At 47.0% G+C, this 20,166-nt stretch overlaps 3 protein-coding genes across 16 annotated transcripts in view; 1 reads left to right on the top strand and 2 right to left on the bottom strand.

Annotated features, from left to right (window-relative positions):
* Positions 1 to 65: 65 nt before the first annotated feature.
* LOC118503094 (lysophospholipid acyltransferase 5) lies at positions 66 to 4,132 on the bottom strand. 5 transcript variants are annotated; one of them, XM_036035988.1, is made up of 6 exons: positions 3,989 to 4,132; positions 2,981 to 3,181; positions 2,366 to 2,590; positions 1,801 to 2,295; positions 1,428 to 1,732; positions 66 to 1,352 (listed from the first exon to the last, which is right to left on the bottom strand). In XM_036035988.1, the coding sequence occupies exons 2-6, from the start codon at positions 3,060 to 3,062 to the stop codon at positions 1,026 to 1,028; spliced, it is 1,434 nt and encodes a 477-aa protein (XP_035891881.1). In that variant the 5' UTR covers positions 3,063 to 3,181; positions 3,989 to 4,132; the 3' UTR covers positions 66 to 1,025. The 5 variants fall into 5 exon arrangements, with proteins under 5 accessions (XP_035891881.1, XP_035891884.1, XP_035891883.1 ...); XM_036035991.1 differs by having other exon boundaries at positions 3,775 to 3,997; XM_036035990.1 differs by having other exon boundaries at positions 3,786 to 3,996.
* Positions 4,133 to 4,747: 615 nt separating this feature from the next.
* Positions 4,748 to 13,932, bottom strand: LOC118503096 (neuroglobin-like). 3 transcript variants are annotated; one of them, XM_036035996.1, is made up of 4 exons: positions 13,732 to 13,932; positions 11,291 to 11,812; positions 9,188 to 9,419; positions 4,748 to 8,973 (listed from the first exon to the last, which is right to left on the bottom strand). In XM_036035996.1, the coding sequence occupies exons 2-4, from the start codon at positions 11,491 to 11,493 to the stop codon at positions 8,758 to 8,760; spliced, it is 651 nt and encodes a 216-aa protein (XP_035891889.1). In that variant the 5' UTR covers positions 11,494 to 11,812; positions 13,732 to 13,932; the 3' UTR covers positions 4,748 to 8,757. The 3 variants fall into 3 exon arrangements, with proteins under 3 accessions (XP_035891889.1, XP_035891888.1, XP_035891887.1); XM_036035995.1 differs by having other exon boundaries at positions 13,663 to 13,932; XM_036035994.1 differs by having other exon boundaries at positions 13,544 to 13,932.
* A 2,240-nt stretch (positions 13,933 to 16,172) lies between these two features.
* LOC118503098 (putative polypeptide N-acetylgalactosaminyltransferase 9) overlaps positions 16,173 to 20,166 on the top strand; it is a 64,352-nt gene continuing 60,358 nt past the window's right edge. For 4 of the 8 annotated variants that reach the window (XM_036036004.1, XM_036035997.1, XM_036036006.1 and 1 more), the window contains exons 1-2: positions 16,173 to 16,316; positions 18,739 to 19,237. The gene's annotated coding sequence lies outside the window, so the exon portion shown is untranslated. Of the gene's footprint in view, positions 16,364 to 18,738; positions 19,238 to 20,166 lie in introns of all 8 variants that reach the window. The other 4 variants (XM_036036002.1, XM_036036001.1, XM_036036005.1 and 1 more) reach the window with 4 other exon arrangements.

The raw sequence follows: 20,166 nt of genomic DNA on the forward strand, positions 1-20,166 counted from the left end.
CGGTTCGAAGGGGCTCCATTTTCTCTTCGGATGTATCTTAGAATAGTTTAAAAACCCGCTTAACGTTTTCTTCAATAGTTTGTATTTTCTGTTTCAACTTGGTTTTCGCGAAACGAAGAATATGACTAGTAGTACTGCCTTTTATTCTAACGGTATCCTCGTGTTTAAAAATTAACTCCTTCTAACCCACAGTTTACCACCCCCTCGGACTCTCTATCTTCAATTCTAATCTCTCTCGGTTCGGGTGTTTTTAATCGCAACCTCACCAACTAAAAACTATTCATCATTAAGGTGCTTTTCGGTCTGCCCTATTCGTACCAGCACTTGAGCTGTTGTTGTCTTGCTGTGAAAGAGAAGGGAGGGAGGTCGGGGCTTCTGGAGTAAGGGGTAAATAGTTGCTGTTTTCTGCTCGACTCGACCCGCTATAGCTGGAAGATGAGATGTAACGAGGCATTACGGGTAGATAAGGAGATAATAGAGGGAATAGTATTGTTTCGTAAGATGGAGCTTTCAAGCAGTATCCTCGAGTGTACTACTCGGACATAACAACGTTCGCCATTCGAAGCAACAGGGAGGAGCGGTTTGTTTGTTTGTTTAATATTAGGCGTGGAGTGTGTCTGCATTCGGCGCAACACACACACACACGCGCGCGCATACACGGACTCATAAGTGTAGTGAAGGCATACAGGACCCACTCGGTCGTAACGCCTTCAAACGAGACCGCGTGTCGGTGTGTCTTTGCGTGCGTGTGTGTGTTTTACTACGTATTTTAACGTGCAAAAACGGAGAGGACAGGATGGCTTCGAATTATACTTGTTTTTTGTTGCCCTTCTTTTGGTAATCGCTTCATCATCGTCTCGCATTCTCACTATGTGTTGTGTTTATCCTTGTTCTAATAAAAAAACGGAGATCTCACGTCGTTCGCGCAAAACAGACGCGCGCTAGAGTACGTTCGTGCTAGGATACAGGCAAAGTGTTTTTTTTTTCGGGGCGCATTCAAACTCCCCCCGTCAGGCGAGAATCGTTTAATTGTCTTTCTTTACTTCCGTTGCGGCGGCGCTGGCTTGCGCCGGCTTTGCCGTGGAGGACGAGGAGGAGGACCGTGGGAGGATGGCTCGGAGGAGCGGTGCCAGGAAGATGTTGCCGCTGATGAAGAGGACGAAGCCCGAGAAGCGCACCACCGTGTAGATGTGCCACCATTTGTGGAAGCTCAGAAATACGAACGGCACGAGACACCAGCCGGCCCACACAATCGTGTAGAACTTGAGCCCGACGAATACGAGCGCCCGGAGGAGTGGTTGCTGCTGTAGTAGTTGCTGCAGCTTTTCGCTTCTCGCAAAGATTGGTTCCACCTAAGGCGAGGGAAGCAGCGGGATTATTCACCGTCCTCTCGGGACATCATCCGAGTGTGAAGCCTGGCGTCTTACCTCCTTCTCCATTCGAATAACCATAAACTCGAGCAGGAATGTAATGTAGTAGCCGCTGTGGAAACCGTGCCAGATGGCGAGGAAGAACAACGCCCCCAGATGCGACAGCATACGATTGTTAAGGAAGCGCAAACGCTTGTACACGTAGTTGGCGACCCACGTGTTCGTCTGCACATTGAACGACTCGACGTAGTGGCCGTATTTGCTGGTGTTCTCGAAAACGCCCACCTTAATGTTGCTACACCCGGACAGCTCGTCCGAACAGTACTCCCGATCGCCGGGCTTTGCGTCGATGTACGTCAGTCCTGTAACGAGCGCATCGATTAAAACAACCGCCCGAATGTGCTGATGCGAGTGAGGAAGTGAAGCTCACCATAAATGACAGCAGCCCCTTCCGCTAGCAACCAGATCGAAATGTATTTGTACAGCGTTATCCGTCCCCAGCAGCCGAGATAGATGTGCTTCATGAACAGGGACTCCTGCTCGTACTCGGGCGACATTAGGTACGCGTCGGACACGTACTGCGTGCCGACCTGGTTCACGACGAGATAGAACACGCCCTGCAGGAATTTCTTCATCGCGTACGCCGGTGCGTTCTGCGTGTGGGGTTCGTATGCACCGGCCACGAAGCGTTGATAGCGCAGAAAGCTAAACTGTGGCCCAACGAGTACGGTCGCCGGAAAGTAGGTAAATGCGATCAGCTCCAGCAGCGATGGGGCTGGGATGCATTTCGCGTCCGCTTTGCCGTCCGCTTCCTTCTTCCGGCTGTCGGAAAGGTCAAAGGCGAGCCCGATCAGGCGCAGCACAAGCACGCAGTGTGGCATCGTCCATTTGATGTCGTACGTGTCGCTTGTCGTGTAGTAGTAGCCTACAAAAGAACGTTATTGCGGTGAGAACGGTTCTCGTTCGTTCCCCTGCCCGGTTTCGGTTTACCGTACCGATAAGCAGGTATCCCATGTGGTAGGAGAAGCTGACCGGCACGAGCAGGCTGCTCTTGCCGAGGAACGCATTGCACAGGAAGCTAACCGCCACGGCCAGTAAGCTGTGGTAGATGTCGGTGCCATAGTTGAACGCCACGATCGATAGACCGGTGGAGGCGATGTAGAGATTTCGCAGTGTCGAACCACCCTTGAGCTGTCGGTAGAGCAAACCGATTGGGTAGGCTGGTCGGTCGGTCGGTCGGCCGTTGTAGGGAAGGTGAAGTAAAACGAAAGCAAAAAGGCAGAGAGAAAAGAAATGTGTTAGGCAGGCGTTAAATATAAAATGGCTAAAAATATAAGCGCCCCCCCGTCGCGCTCTTTCCACGGAGAGTGGTGGTAGTGGGGTGGATGCCCCATTCAATCGATAGGCTTATGCGAAATGGCCCTTTTCGCTGTGTTGCAGCAATGGCCCCGGGGGCTCTCCCGCCTGCACAAACAGGCCTTCGGTGTTATATCACGCTTCGGTCTATCGAATGTTTTCGTAATCCGGAGGCGTTACGGGGCTCACATGATGGAGCATATGAGGAAGAAGAGGGGTGGGGGGGAGTCTTCGATACTAGTGTACGCACTTACCGAAAAGGACGGAAAGAATGAGTCGGATTGCGGGTGCCGATGCACCGCTCACACTGGCAAGCGCTTCCACGGGGTTGATCATGTCTTGGTCGTCGTCGTCGTCGTCGTTTGCGGTTCAAAAACTCAACGTCCCGGTTGCACCGCTGCTTCTCCGGTGGTGAGGTGGGGGACGATTAATGCCACGTTACCGCCTCTATAAACCTGCGTTACACAGACACACCAAAATTATATAATTTAACGCGCTTTTATCATACGACGCGCCGGCACTCCACTAAAGACCCAAGCTTTCGGTCGCGCTAATCCCGTTCGCGGTGGCCTTCACCCTCGGCGTTTTGCGGTGCGATTATTGCGACGTGGTGTTGTAATGTTGTATGTGTTTTTCTTTTCCTTCCGCACTATCTGCGTGACACAGTTTCCACCAGGAAGAGGGTTACAACGCCACCGGTACACACGGACGAGCAGCAGCTCTCTCACACGCGCTATCGCAGCGCAAACAGAGGATGCTGTGTGTGTACCGCCGCCGCGTATGAACCGCAATCGCGTAAATCGAGTGAGGAGGAGAACGGTACGTGACGGGCGCGATGTAACTGATGCAAGCAAAACAAGCGCCGCTCCTGATTTGTAGCAATCCACTTTGTTTTGAATCACTTCGGAACGGGCGAAACTGGCCAAACAGCTATCGGAACACCAAACTGATCACGATGTCACAAACCAATGAATGTTAGCTGTTTACTTTCATTCATGAAAATGCTTGCATTTGGATGATTTATGCAACAAAACGGGGTATAATTTACGGTGCAATTACACTGCTAATCGAATTATAAGCTGACGACGGCGGTAGGGCGCCAGGCGCGCCACAGGAACGCTTGGCGTTGTTACATGCACTCCCGAAACTGTTTGCACCGTTTTGCAATGCAAATGTGTGTTTGCTTGCCCTTTTTCTCGATGCACTAAACGAAATTGGCTAGCAGTGGAAAGAACGGCGAATGAGAGACGAACCAAACTTACGAATAAAATTTCGTCGCTGTCGATGATAAACAGGCTGAAAATGGTATTGCCAAACGAAACATTGCAAGCCGTGGCCACACGTCACAGAGACATTTCGAGCGATGGCCAGAATTATGCTGATGTTACAAAATTGTGGTAAAGAAATGAGCTAATTGTTCGATTTATAGCTGCGTCCATTAAAAAGATGTTTCTATGAGAAATTTGTTGAAGGGAAACGATGAAAAACGGCAGTTAAAAATAAAAACACTAAATATTTGTCGCATAGCAACACGGCAGCTGGGGCCTCGGCTTAGCGCTGTCAAATGCCATGTGGATTTTGACGTTTGTGACAGCACGCGCTACAGTGGTATGCATTTGTTTAACCATTTTTGTCGGTTTCAATCTCACAACGAACAGTTTTAATGTACGGTGAGTAAATTACTTACATCGAATGAAAAAATGAGGAATTTGCTTGTATTGGCGAGAAAATTAACAATCGTGCATTAGTAGGACCCCAGGAAAAAATCACTTGAAATTAGCAACAAATATCGGTAGAACAAAAGAAGCTGTTCGCTCACATATTAGAGAATATACGGTAAGGGCTTTCCAGGGTAATGCCAATGCCAATTCTCACTTTAACAAACACAATAATTAAGGCAATTAGCAACATACCTAAAATTAAAAAAAAATCTGTAAAGAAAAATACCATTCAAATTCAAATTTCAAACCTCTACCACGTGATCACGCCGAACAAAAAAACGAAAAGCGGACGCCTGGTGGTTTAAAGCACATTTACGAAATATTTTTATTACTATACTCTTGTACAATACAATATCATTTTCCGTTTTATTTTTCATTTCTCTTGTGTGATTCTCAGTGTGTGTGTGTACGTGTGTTTAAATCGGTACAATTATGTGTCATGTGTTTTCAGAAGTGTCAGAAGATTTGTTTCTGCAGACACGAAACAGTTTTGCGAGCGAGCGGTCGCTTCGGCTTCCGGAAACCGTTTTCTTTTTTTGGTTGGAAATACTGTGTGTCTGTGTGGGTGGTCCAAGTGGGTTTGCCCAGTTGTGCGTCTATCTTTAACCCATTCCCGATGCAGACCCTGGTGTAAATCTCTCCCTTGCTTGATAACCATCTTTTTGTTTGTACGTGTAGCCTCCTTTAGGTTTTGGGAAGCGTTAAGTGACGCAAAAATGGATTTTACAGGGTCCGGATGATGGTGCAGGATAGCCGGGAGAAGGACATTCGAGTGCCTGTTTGTTGTGCCGTGTTTGTCCGACTTCGGGAACTCCGGGAATGGAATGATCGGTTTGCTCGTCTTAGCTGCTGCTTTCGGGCTGTTACCATCTAATTGACCTTATTATATGTTGGGTTTCTCGAAAGCGTTTGTAAAAAAGTGCGAAAAAAAGGAATTGCAGCTTGTTGGGGATGCCTGTGGGTGGGGGTGAGGGTTTTGGGGAAAGTAAATGAACTCCAAAATTGAAAACAGTTGAGGTTCCGTTTGAAGATGATCACTTCCTGTAAAAAAATTACCAGGGATAGTGAACTTCAGCCTTTGACATTTGTTTTGTGTTGGTTTTTTCTTCCGCTCCTATCGTGTATCGTGGCCTTAGTTTCGGTGTGATTTGTCTGCATTACGGTAGCTGTTTTCCGTGAGTGGATATTGGTTTTGCGCTTTGTAAAGCAAGTGATTGTATTGTATTGAAAATTAGTTTCCAAAACCGAAAAAATCATCATAAAAGGGCATCATCGTCTTGTCTCGCTAGTTACACTACTTTTTCCTTTTTTGTGTATGTGTGTGTGTTTTTTCTCTCTCCCTCTTCTTTCCTTCCATTTGCTTCATCTGGTTAATATCGTACGCCGTCCGGTTCTCGCAAACCCATCCTTCCCGCACGGGTTTCATCATTTTCCTAAACGGAAAATCCAACAAAAAAGTGGTGATTTCATTTATTATTGCCAATTTGTGTTACTCGTCTCAAAGCTCGTCGCGCTATAAAAATGGAAAACTTTTGCATTCAATTTTGTGTATCCGTCCAATTGTGATTTCTTCCCGCGCACATGTGCCGACTTCCGTCGCGCGCCAAATGTTTGCCCGTTACTGCGCCCTTTCCATCCTTGTTTCCAGCTTGCGTTTGTTCTGTTTGTTTATTGTACAAATACATCCAACATGGCGGCCTTACGAGATCGAGATTAATGGTAGCCGTTTAATCCGGAACTCATCAAGCTCGCCCAACGCTCTTTCGTCGCCAACAGGGTTTTCACTTGGTTTTGCTGCTTTTTGTATAAAAAATGGTTCAACGCTCCGTCCTCCCGTCCACGGTTGTTCTCACTTACAGTTTACAGCACTGTGTAGCTACCTGTTTCTATGTATAATATTTTCTTGGTTTTGTTTTGTTTTGATTCGTTACTTTACCACTACTGCTATCTTCCACTTTTGTTTTCTATTCTCTTCGCGCTGCTTGGTTTTCTTGGAACAATATTTCTTGTGTGTGTGTGTGTTTTTTTTTGTTTACTTTTATTCACTACTTCTACGCACGATTTTGCTGATTTGATCGCGTTTCTTTGCTATACACCGTTCACTGTTTAGCGCCACTGGTTTCGCCACACTACTTTTTTATGTTTGCTTTATGCACTACGGGTAACGAATAACCCTACCATTTTGATGTTGGGACGTGACGTTGTCGATCACTTCCTCGCACCACTAAAGCTTCACAGCGAGCGTCAGATGAAAATATCAGCTACAGCTTCCACCATCTGCAATTTACCGTTACGCCCGCTGTAACGTCCGGGGGTTTTTGGTTTGATCGATTTATCTACTTAGTTGCTCGCGTGTCTACTGTACCACATCGATGCTGTGGCCGATGATTGTTGATGGATTCTCCTCAAACGGGAGAAAATAAAAAAAAGGGAGACACAAACTGTTCATCAAACAACAGGCAGATTGCATACTTTAGGCGCACTTAGTACCTGTGCGCGCCGAAAGTTATGCAATTGCGTGTTGAAATCAATGCCCATGTGATTGTTGACTGCTCTGAGGAACAGCTTGTGTTGCTTCCTTTTCAACAAGCTTGATTGAAGTGAACTTATTTTAGCAAAGGATTTTCTTTTACTATTTACTACCACCCTCCCGGTTGCCATCAACACGCATGTCGCTAGTACGAAGTACTATTTTTCTTTTGCTAAGAGATCTGCGATATTCTGCCTTTTTTGGTTGAAGCGCACAAAATCTGGACACATGATGCACGGCGTGAATATAAAAATAGGATCAGCTACACTCACTCGTCGTAACCCATCTACTGGATGATGTTGGTGTGCGCCCGTGTTTATGGGTTCTCTCTCTCTCCAGGCCTTTAACAATCAGCACTATTTGCCTCTTTCTTTTTGTGCTTTAACAAATTGCAATTGAAACCGGAATCATCATTTATGCCTTTGTGCAACGTAATATCGCGTAATAAATTTGCGCAGCGCCTCTGCCGATTTGTTGAAGAAGCAAGCTTGCGTTAAACGGGGTTTGCTTGATGATCCACATTCGGATCTAGAATAACGCGACCGATAAAGCTACATATGGGGCAAGGTTCCCTTTTTCTTCTGTTCACCGGAAAGAAATCTCAATCTCAATCCCAAACAATCCGCCGTGATACATTTCACAATACTCAGGCACACTTACGAACAGAAAACTGCTACACGCATGATAAGTTTGAGGGTTGTGGATGTGGCTGAAAACTGATCGAAAGCTGTAATATTTGTTTCTTAAAAGGGAGAAATTTTACAAACTGCATACTTTAAGCAACATTTTGCCTGAAAGTATGCAATGCGAATGGCAAAATTCGCTCGTTGCTTTTAAGAAGAGCCAGCAAATATCGATCATCTTTCGTTCCGTTTTGATAGGGATACGGTTTCATGGGGTTTTTTCTTCCTCTCATCGATTTCATTCTCTAATACTAAGTTTACTTACAATCATAATCATCATTATGTGACTTTTGCTCTCAGTTTTCTCCTCCGTACTTTGTTCTTCACATTAAGGCTGATGGTCAAACGATCAATTCTTAGGAATGCCCGTGCTGATTCCATTATTCATCTCTCTCTCTCTCTCTCTCTCTCTCTCTCTCGAGCTCTCTCGGTATGTGTCACTAATATTTTAGTCTCCGTTTGCTCCGTGTCATCTTTCTGTTTGAATAATTTATCGAAATTTTACACATATGCTGTCGCATGGTTCTAAACCACCATCAATATAGTTCGGTCGGTCCCCGACGCCATTCCCCGACAATGGCCGCTCCGAGCCGGATGTAAATACCTGTGCAAACTGCTGCCCCGTTCGAAGCTCGGGAACATTCACACACTCACGCGCGCTTACGGAATTTAATCTGAGGAAGAGGCAACGTAGTCCTCGTTTCTTTTTTTTTGGTATTTCTCACTATAAAATGATATTTTTGTGTCGGTCTGTCTGCTTACTAATACTGCCTGTTTTGTTTTTGTTTCTTCGCAAATGTTCGACCCATCCGTGATGATGCTTTTGCTAGAACACGGTGGCTGTGTTCTACCACTGCTACCGTTAAGTCTACAAACGATGACGACGACGACGACGACGACGATTTCGATAATGGCATATCTCCGCTACACATCGCTCATACGTCGGGAGTTGTTCTTGTTGGGACGCTCGCCCCTTCCGATGTCCTCTACCAAGGACCTACACATTGCGGTAGGGAACTGTGGGAAGCTGGGAACGAACGGGAAGCCACCATTATCCTAACACCACTCGGAGTTTGTTCTGCGCCACTCTAGCGCGCTCAGGATGCTCGGTTCGGTTCGTCCGGTAGTTTGGTGGCGGGTGTACTGCTCGAGGTGGTGGTGTTGTCGACATTGTTGTTGGCACTTGCTTCGTAGCCCGCTACCAGCGTTTCGATGATGAACTTGATGGTGAGCTTGTAAATTCCTTCCACGTTTTGCGTGTACCGATCGCCGAGCGTGGTCGACACGGCCGACAGGAACGGTTCCTCGATGCGCTAAGGGATGCGAGAGCACCGATGGGTCAACAATTAGAAAACGAAATTAGCGCCGGAAATTAGATGGGCCGCGTACGGCAAACTCGCCTCTCTCGATTCAATTAGCGATCGATCCCCGGCCCCGAACGATATTTGCAAAAAGCCCATTTCGCTTCGGGTTCGGGGTTCTAGGCAAATGCGTGTGAGCGAGAGCGAGCCGGTGTAATGCAATTACCCAAAAATATTCCTGCTTGAAGCCGGGTATGCGCCGATGGGACGCACCGACCTGGTGGATGAACTCGAAGAACGTATCCAAATCGTCCAGCCCCCGGATGCCCTCGTCCAGCGTGTTCATCACCTTGTTCGCGTGCTCCTGCAGCTCCTCGGACGTGGCCTGCTGCTCCTTCGTCTTTAGCTCCTTGAATTTGGTGAACATGTTCAACAGGTCCGCATGTTCCTCGAACAATCTGTGGCAACAAGAGGCGTTGGGTTAGAGCATGGAGTATGTGTGAGTGTGCGGTGAGAAAGTAGGTGCCAAAAGGGATTTGTGAATATTTTATCAGCTCCGGTCCGGTTTCGCCAACGCGGCCCGACGACGAGTGTCAGGCTCGAAGGCAACAAAAAATGATGAACAGATCGAATAGACAGTAGTTTCTCGACCCGGTGAAAAAAGAAAAACCCCGGACGCACACACGCATCGCTCAACGGCGGGGTGTCTGTGTAATGCGTTTTGCATACTTCCAGGCGCATTTTTGTAAATGTGCTTACAATCCAGGTGTCTACTAACTGTCTCAATCAACACCCGGTTACTTAACACACCTCGGTATTGAATTCTGAAAGGGGGGAAAAAAACGGGACACAATACCTAAACGACGGTTGAACGGAACGGTTGAACCTTTTTCCATGATTCATTCATTAACCGATGGACCACTTCACACACCAAAAAAAAAAAAATAATAAAAAAAGAGGGAATTAATTTCTCCGAAGGACACTCGCTTCTTTTCAATAACAAATTGAACGATTTTCCTCCTACCTTTACTCCCCGGTTCGCCCTGTTTGCTCTATTGTCATTTGAACCTTTGTGGGGGGAATGGATGTGAAGTGTTTGAAAAAAGAAAAACGAACGAACGAACCTGGACAGGATTGGGAGCACTTTTTCTCATACGTCATCTTTCCGGCTGGTCATGCCCGTAAGGCCCCCCCTGCCTGGTGCTGTGGGAGCCTGCTTCACTGTTGAAGCGCACACCGGCACCGGGCTAAGGACAGCAGCAGCATAAAAATAGCACATCCTCACAACGACCCACGGCTACAATAATCGGGGACAAAATGCACGAACAAGAACCGGCTGGCCTACTCCACCTTCCTCTTTCGCCCCTCCCCGCTATCACTCCTCCAAACAAGGAGCATGACAAGGGAATACCCCGGTAGGGAAAAAAATACATACAAAACACAAGTAGTACAGATAAAACAAGAGAAGTGTCCAATGGAGAGGGAAAAAACAAAAAAAAAAACAACGGAAAACGAAAACCGGTAGCGTCACGGTCCTTTTTCTCGCTTTCCTATCTATCCTTCACGGGTTCCTTCCGGCCACACCGGGGGCCACCCAGTAGTCGAATTATAGTAAATCAATTTTGTTTATGACACCCGGCCGAACGACCGACCGACCGACCGTCGGATGGTGACCCGATGACGTCGGTCCTTGGAGGCGAATCTCGGTCCATCCATCCTTGCCATATCCCTGCCGTCGCTCTCTGTCGGAGGTGTCGTCTTCGAAGAAAAAAGGGAAGAAGAGCCCAACAACAACGCCACAACTAGACCCCATCCCCTCGATCTCGCTTGCCAGACGACCAGGCTTATTGATTACATGCTAATTTTTCACCGGGCCACAACAACCAACCTCCTCCGGTGGTGGTGGCCCGTTTAGAAGCGAACCCGAGAGCGGGCTTGATTTATTGGGCCCCAAGCTTCTCCTGGAGCGACGCGTTACTTGGGTGGGCGAGGGGACAGGACATGCCGGGTGGCGTCGGTATCCATCTTGTTTATGGAGCACAGGACTAAACGAGGATCGAACGGAAACATAAAACCGATGAAATAAAACATCATCGAAAACCATTCGCCATAGATGGATGGGTGCTGGCCGGAACTAATACGGGCGCAGTGTGGTCCTAGTCAAGGGTTCCTCATCACCACCTCCCTCTCTTCTCTCCTCATCCCGAGTGGTGCTTATTACATCGGACCGTTTCGAAAAAAAAGAGAATGCTAAAAACCCAGCAATCGATCCCGGACGAGAGCAGGAAGGAAGGAAGTACAGCGACGAACTCTTGTTGGAAAAACTCACTTGATAAACATGGTGATCCCGGTCGTTTCCATCGCACGGCTGATGCCCTTCCAGGAGGCGACCATCGTGTATTTCTGTTTCGCCGTCAGCGGTAACCGGCTGTCCACTGGCGGTGGCCCGCAAGCGTCCAGACTCGGCATATTGTTGGTCTTCGAATTGCTCCCATTGCTACTGCTGGCCAGCTTTGTTAATTCACAACCCATGTTTTCTTTTTCTTTCTTCTTTTCTCTTCTATTTGTGTGCGTTTGTGTTATTGTGCTTGTTTGTGATTGTGCCTTTTAGCTACTTGCGTTGTTTCGTGTCTTGTTTTGCAACACTTTTGCCCGGGTGCGATTGCTCACTCTCCTTGCTCACTACGAGATGAAGGGGATTACATTTATCGCATTCTGGTCATTTCTATTTTTTGCACTTTTGTTTCACACTTTTGTTGTTGTTGCTGTTGATTAGCTGCCTTTATCTTGCACTTTTTCTTTCTTTTTTATTCACTTTTTGACACTTTTTTTTGCTTGCACTTGGTTATTTCTGTAAAAGAGAAGTTAGTTTTAACAATTGTATAGAGAAGTTTTTTTTTCTTATCTGTTATTCCTTTAATTTTTATCCTTTTTGGTAAAAGTATATTAGTTTTATGATTATGTTGCTTGGTTTTCCTTTTTATCGTTCACTTTCTAATTCTTTCTGTTCCTGAAGTTGTTTTGGAAAACTTTTGCCTTTTATTTCTAAAGCGACAAATACACGAATAGTACAACTGGTAGTTGTTGCTTTACTAAAGCAACACCCCTCGGGAGACAGCAGTTCTTGTAACAAACACCTATTGTTTTTTGTTTGTTTCAATCCACGCCGTTTTCAGCACACTTGCCAGCCGGGAGCACATTTTCTTCCGGGTCGGTTGGTTTTCCCTTGTTGCTTTTCTTTTCTTTTCCCACAGAATCCTGTGATTTCCTTCTCACTCTCTCACTCTCGCTCGTTCGCGCACTCACTCACACTCACGCGACGGAGGAAATTCCCTGTTTGCAACTCTTACTACTGAGCGAAGCACTAATACAAGGACGACGGGCAAAGGTGGTATTGGATTTGGTCGCGGCCGAGGACACCGTTGCCTAACGTGATGAAAATGCCGTTTTGTAAGCAGGTGAGCAAAAACAGCTATTTACAGCCACTATTATCCGTGCGAGGCGCAAGAGACAATACACATGCACAACGGTGGAAAGTAGAACAAAAATGCTACAAAAACGGAGGAAGTAAAGAAGGACGGCCACGGAGGACCAGGACGAAACGGACACTTCGCTTCGGTACAACAACACAAGGTTTATACACACACACACACAGACGCGGACTCACGGAGACAGGTACACCAGGGAGACACTACAGCCCGGCCACTTGAGGCTCGGTTGGACGACAAGCTCTTCAAACTCTTGGAGCACACGAGTTTTGATGTAATACACTTAAGGCTACCTTTATCTGATTGCCTGCCTATCCACCTTCACATAATTATGCGCACACACACACACACACACACACAGACACGGATGAATGGGGGGGCCTCCTTCGTGACCGTATAAGTGTGACACGTTTATTTTTTGCTCGCTTCTCGTCCAGGACACACTACAGGCCAGAAATCCTGGGCCTCATTCTTGATGATGGGCCTTATCTACGTTGCTTTGCCCACACACAGAGTAGTTCCGACCGTTTTCCGGTCGGTCCGGACCAGCAAACCCGATCTCCGCACCGGGGAGATAAGCCCTGAGAGAGTGCAGACCAGTGTGCGCCCTGCGGCAGTAGTAATTCCACTCGTCCAATCGAGCGAGCCTTAAGCTCGGGATGGTGTTGTGTACCCGCTGCTGGAGGGATTTCTTTTTTTCCTGTTGGTGGTGTGACTTCGCCTGTTCGGTTCCGTTCTTAAAGCTCCCTGGATTAAGGACTGAACTCTTTACTGTAGCAAGCGACCCCTTACTACCCAAAAGCAGGACACACAGCTCCGAAGCACCGAGGATCACTCTGTGGAGTTCCCTGCCGAGTATTGCTTACGATTCGATTCAGCACCGCCGAAAGCAGGACACTACTCCGCACCTCCGAAGTCTCTGTGGAGTTCCTCGTCCAGTATTCCTATTCCTAGCACGCAAAAGTATGGCGCAATTGATGTGTGAGGGGACGATGGTTGTTAAGTATTCCCGTTCCAGTAAGCACAACACTAAAGCACCTGCGACCCCAAAAAAACCCACCCCACACCGTGCCCCCCCCCCCCTCTTCCCTTACCCGACACCACGCCGCTTTCGCTTTCACGCCACGGGACAAAAAACCCTGTGTGTGTGAGTTTGTGTGAGTGTGTGGTTTTTGGAGTTCCCGGTGAAAAATGGAAGAATTTTCCACCAAACCAGAAGAAGCTGCTCCCGGAGGGTTTTTTTTTATTTTTTTGGCGACCGTTCGCGCACAGACACACGTACACTCCTTCTTGACGGGAAGGCAACAATGGCAATGGGTCGCTTTTGCTCGGTGGACAGAAATCAATTCACTGTGCAACACACAACACAACAACCCTGTGGGGCACGACGGCCTCTATTGGCCCGCAGTGTGTTTGCTTCTGCTTGCTGCCTCTTCCAGGTTAGCTTCACAGGTTCGCCCGAGATGCACAGACACACACACGCTCGCTCGCTCTCTTCACCACTCCAGGCTGTGTGCATGTGTTTTCCTCCAGAGCAGGAAAACCCGATCAACACCGAAAGGAAACTCTCCCATTGACAGGGCCGACCAAGCGACCAGAGCGCACCACCGCTGCTGGTTGGGTTTTTGTTATTCAACGACGTGTTGTGCGGCGGAGGAAAAATCCTAGGCGACACTGAGGGCGCATGTTCGTCGGATTTCGCTCACGCTCTCTCCCGACTGGACGGTTTTTACCTTTACAGTTTTTGCTCACCCTAACCCAACGCCCCTTTGGACCAACCTCCTTGCCCGGGGGTGATGTTCCGGTTGCTCCTACGAGTGGGACGATTCATTCACACGAGCGCAGTTTTTCCCGCTAGGTGGAAAACTGGGAGTATTGATTTTTGAAGCTTTTCTCACCACGCACACAGCCACACAGACACATGTGAGCATCATCATCATCAGTATACACATATTTGTTTTTTTTTCTTCTTCTTTGCTTTACGGTACGATGTAATCAAAAGCAGCGACGATAAGGGTTAATCGTCGACGGACAGGAAAGAAGGAAATGCAAAACAACCGAATATTTTTCTGTTTTAGGATTATGTTGCTGACTTACTCCGGGGAAGAATATTTTTTAGATGATTTTGGGGTTTCTTTATACCTATGTATGCGATTTTTTGTTTATTGATGCAAGTTTCTTAAAAAGCCAATATCAATTAATCGACCAAATAGGTAACATTAAAGCGGGTAAGTTAGGGCAATTGCAAAAAAAAAACAAATTACCGTTTGCTTTAGTTTAAATTATTCATTATTCGAGCAGCGTTTCTTTCGAGCAGTTACTGAACAATGGGTAAGTAGTGGACATTTCTGTTATCTATTTGGTGTCGTTCTCCTGGCGTACTCAGCGTTTTTCATGGAAGCTAGAGAGGGTATATCTGCTCCTACCGAGGTTTTAGTACCAAAGAGGAAACAATCCTGATCGTAGGATACAAAGCCTCACTTTTGTTAGTTCAGGTGCAATGTTAGATGGATATTTTCGAAATCCTATAGAGAAGTATGTTTTGAGGATTGATGTTTGATTTTTCTGGCAGTTGCACCTGCTTAAATTGACGAAAAAAGTCTAATAGCCCTCCCGCGGAACCCTAGCAGACGAGAGTATCTACAATAATTGCATCATAAATTTGTTCGTATTGACAGGTCCTCCTATCTGTCCTCCTATCACCTATCTTTTTGCTTCATGATACAACAATTAATTTTGGTTTTAATAAAATGAAAGTAGAATATTGAACCTTAATGGGGTCCGATAGTAGATGCGGTGACGGCACTGGTTTCCACACGACACGACTGAGGATTGAATTTCGTCCGTACCACCTCTGGACCACCAAAATTGGCTATCAGAGACCTTTGGAGGCTGTACCGCTAAAGTAGAAGGATTTATCCATGAAGTACATAAGTCTGTGGGCATTACCCATGTCGGTTGGTTTATGCTCTTTTCCTGCAAATGGAAACCCCTGTAAACAGGGTTTCGTTAAATATGCAGACAATTTTGACGTTAGCTTTCGTTAAATCCCCTTGAAATGTTAAACTCGTTCTGTGCAAGGTACATGGATATAGAAGGTAGAGTTGTTTAGAGCAAATTGACATTTCTCGACCTGACATAACAGTTCCGTGGTGATCAAGGGGAAGGGTATTGAGAAGAGTGATGGCAGCGTCGGAGGAGGCGCCGGTGGTGGTATCGCTTGCGATTTTTTGACGAAAAATGCAACCAAATATCGTCAATCTTCTGTGGAACAACATTTGATATGCGAAGATGACCCATAAATTAGCGAAATTGCTCAAGGGATTGAGAATCGAGGCTGTTTGTTCATGTTTGTTGCCCCATACCATATGTTTTTGTAAACAAACTCTGACATAACTCGACTAAAATGTCGCCCTGTCAAATCGATAAAAATCCACCTTCTAAATACATACACCTTGGTTCTGTGCGATATTTTCACTTTCTTTTTGCGGAATCAGTGTAGAAAGTGATACTTTAAAAATAGGTAGTATCATATTTAATACCATAAAACGTTTAATAAAAGAATAAAGCCAAAAATCTAACCTGCGGAGAGTTGTTCTCCGGTAGAAGATTAAAACATATCGAAACATGAGCGACGTTTCCCACTGTGCGTGTAGCATAGCGCAGCATAGAAACAAGAAGGAGGGAAAACTGACATGAAACAGCACACGCTCGCTCACGAGAAACCGTTTCAATCGGACCTGCCGAAGTTCTCTCCCATCAGTCGAAGCGAACGGACGTGCCAGTGGCGTTAGCGTCCGCGCGCTTGTATCAAGTGGTTTTGTGTTAAATTCTACGTTACGCAAAGTTACAACCCTTGTAGGCTAAGTATGTTAGCAACCCCATAAGCAACCCAGTACTCTACTCCAAAAAGGGTTTGTGGTTGACAATTTCCTTGTGGTGGTTTTACTCTAATGTAAACTTACGTGCTGTTCGTGCTGTCGCGCCTGTGAATTTCAAAACAAAGTGTGTGCTGCATCAGTGCGTGGTTGTGCGGAGGAGGCGTGTACGTGTGCTTCCGGTCCGGTTGAATAGACCGACGAGAACAGTTCCCTGGCATACCTTGGTGCTTGGTGATTCACGCCCGTACCCTCAGATATTGGCTGAAGGATTCTAGTGCCTTATGCAGAAAAGTCCTGCCGTGCGCTTTGGTTGACCACTTCTGTATGCGTGTGTTTGTGCTCGGATGTCTTGTTTGTGTTTCTGTTTACCAGGATTGCCAGGCTCTCCAGAATGCTTTGTTGATGTCTCTCTCGTCCGTAGCCGGAGCAGTGCGCGAGCAGGGATTATGCATCTTCCTCCTTCACGCACCAAAATGTCAAACATCCTAAACTCATCGAAACACTTCCACAAACCGCATCGAAGCATTCCAAATCAAAGGAACCAGTTTTGTAATGTGTTGCTATGGTTGTGTAGGGGTGAATGCGAATACCGGGCGTGATTGTGCGTGTGTCAGCTTGCTTGAGAGTGTGTGTATGCGACGGCAGAAAGAGAGAGAGAGAGAGGAACGGGCAGAGAGCAATCATGCGTCAGGTGTGATTGCAGGTGAATGAGCGTTCTTCGCCAGGAGCAAAATCTTCCACCGCGACGAAGGCTAAAACAACGTTCGCGTCCAACGTCGCGAGAATGCGTTGGCCTTGCTTTCTCTGCAGCATTCCTTGCGGGATGTGTCCAAGATACGGGACATCGGAGTGGAAAGCTATCTTGGTCGAATGACAGCAGCGGTGCGTCTCTTGGGGCAAATCTTCAAAAGTAGGTTGCCAAAAACTGAGGATGAAATGCGTGGGCTCTGCCAACAACTGTGCAGATGTATCCAAGGATACTTGTTCGTAAGAATTCCGCGAAGTTTTGACGTATGTCAGTGACAGGTTTTGCTGGGATGATGTTTACCCGTAGGAGGATTCCTCAAACCAAAGGAGGGCAGTAAAGTCCCGCAAAGCGTAGCTACTTCCGCGACCTACTACTGTGTAACTGTGTGTACCTCCGTAACTCTGATTACTCCTCCTGAGCGCGACCGATCCGCGGTCAAAGAAGAACAGGCCCGGGTCGTGTGCTTTTGCCCATGGCCTTCTCCATTGCGGAACCCGTTATCTATTCCCAATTTATTGGCTTTGCTTTGGCAGGTTGTTCTGCTCCAACCCATGCTGCCTCATAATTCTTCTTCAAACACGTGAGGCCAAGCAGAATAAAAAACGGATGAAGGTAACGGACACAGGTGGTCGTTCCACGGAGGGGAGTCCCGCGGTGCGGTCGCGAGGGAAGTAATCGATAATTTTTGGACGGTTTTGGTTGCGTTGCCTGCTTCGGCGAGGTAGGTTCGCACCGTTGTGTTGTTGATGTTGTTTGCGTATGACCTTCTTTACGCGAGTTGTGTGTTTTTGTGCGTGCGGAACTCCCATCGTTCCGCAGGTTCTATGCCGGGCGTGGTATGTTCCCGAAGGAGACGCAAGAAACAGTAAACGGTTTCCCCCGAATTCACAAACCGTGTTGGATTAAATTGGCCTGCTCTTGATTCTGGGAGTGAGGCACTAACCTCACTTTCTTGTAGGATGTTTTGGGAAGTTCCGTCGGTACATGCTGTGAGCATGTTTTCCTTTTCCCAGCCCAAGGAAGCTGCTGAGTCTCTCGTGCTCAGGATGTACTTGTGCCGTCCAAGTATTATGAAAGCTACTGCTGTAGACGACATTCCCCGAAGAAGCCCCCTGTCTACAGGAAACATTTCGCCTGTACTTTCCCAGGTACAGCGGTACTGAACGAACGCGTGCCATGTTTGGGTTGAGCTTAACGCACCGAAACCTCAACAGGGTGCTCAAAAGTTTGGATTCATCTCCGTTGCCTTCGGGGCAGTGTCTGGAGTGCGCAAACAAAATATTATTCTGCGTATTTTTACACTCAGCTCGTCGGAAAAAGGAATGCTTCCGAGAATTTCTGGCATTGCCGATTTCGGGAAATAGAGCCATGTTTTGATAACATTGTGAAGCTGTCGTGGATATCGCCGCGGACTTAACCTACCGGGGACTCGATTTGGAGATACTGAAAAGCTCCTTAAAAGGACAATAGAATGAATAATGTATCTCTTGAGAGGGCAGCAAGACGACCATCCGAAGGTGGCAATATCCTACCGCTGAAATGTGAACCACCGAGAGCTCTAGGACATTGTCGGTGTCAGACAGATAATGAAACGAAAGATTGAAACCAATCCGACGGTGTGTCATATGAATTCTTCTTACTCCTCTCCCCTTTTTCTCAGCCCAGAAGATCGTCGTCGCCCACCACATAGTGCCGTTGCTTGCTGGTTCCGTTTGCGTTATGACGGGAAAAATGTCAAAAGGTTGCTGCAACCACCAGACCGGCGACTATCGACGATTTGTGTGCAAAGTGTAAAGTGAAAGAGAAACCGGTTGTTCGGTTCGAGCATCGGCAAGTAAAAGCCCCCCGCGTGTGCGTTTGTGTGTGTGTCAGTGAATGGTGGGCAAGCTTGACATAACCTCAGAAAGGTCGCTACTTAGTGGGGTGGGAGAGAGGTAGTCGATAGTGAAGAAGCGCTCCCATCTTGAAGTCGGTGGTCGGATGTTGAAAGGCAAGCAAGCAATCAAGGAAGTAGTAATATCATATCACATTTAAACCCCAACGCTAATATCAAGTGAAATAGGAAGCAAACCAAGTGACAAGTGACAAGTGACCATTCGGTTAGTGAGTTCCGAGAGCTAGGAAAGAAATCCTGTGACGCTGAAGAACTACTCAGAAAGGTAAGTCGATTGTTAACGTCACTTAGCGAATAATGCGTACTTTAAGAGGACATCACTTAAGTCTTTAGTATGTCATTCAGTCGAGTCGTGTCCGAAGAGCAGGCCATGTCATGTGTCAAATCTTTCTTATCAGAGCCCGAAAATAATTGGTTCTTGTAATAAAGTGTGATGGCACCCAGAAAACCGTTAAGTGAAAGGTTCTCGGAACAGTTAATCTGGACCAACCGGGGTCAATCGTTCGAGATGTGGCTTTTAGAAAGTCCTCCGTGCATGGCAATCAGAACATCCATGAAAGTACCGTTGTGAAAGGTGGTTTCGATGGTTTCACGAGAATTTGGGCATTCTTGTACATTATTTCACCACGGTGCTTGCCCTTAGGGAGAAAGGACAACTTTCTTTTTGCAGATTGTTTGCAATCATCGTGTTGAACTGGTTGTGGCACTGGCTGGTCTTGGGCTGGGTGTATGTAAAGCACACTTGTCAAACAAAATGGAAACGCGTGAGGGATTGGAGATTGAGGCTTCCTTCTGCATACTGTTCTCGAGGAAGAACCATCGCCCTTGCCGCGTCGTCGTCGGGCTTGTCAATCACATTTTCCCACGTGTATCATCTTCGCCCTAGGGTAGCGATTACGTTAAGCAATTTCATGCTATCGTTGCTGGACGCGACTGATTCTACCTCTTTCGCGGGCGGAGAGACAAGCTTACCCTAGACGATGGCATACAGACATGCTCCAAGGCGCTGTTGCCCACCCCTAATGTTCATGTTCTTGTGTCTGCGATTTTTATCTTTTTTTTCGAAGGCGTACATATTTGCCGCCGTTAAGACAAGATGTTCCTCGCCCTACACGTCGACACGTACCTTCTTGGGAGGAAGGAGGCAAAATCTCGTGTTTGGCATGTATTTTTGTTGTGTTTCGGCTCAGCTCG

Source organism: Anopheles stephensi, chromosome 2 (genome assembly GCF_013141755.1).
Source record: "Anopheles stephensi strain Indian chromosome 2, UCI_ANSTEP_V1.0, whole genome shotgun sequence".
NCBI classification, from domain to species: Eukaryota; Metazoa; Arthropoda; class Insecta; order Diptera; family Culicidae; genus Anopheles; species Anopheles stephensi.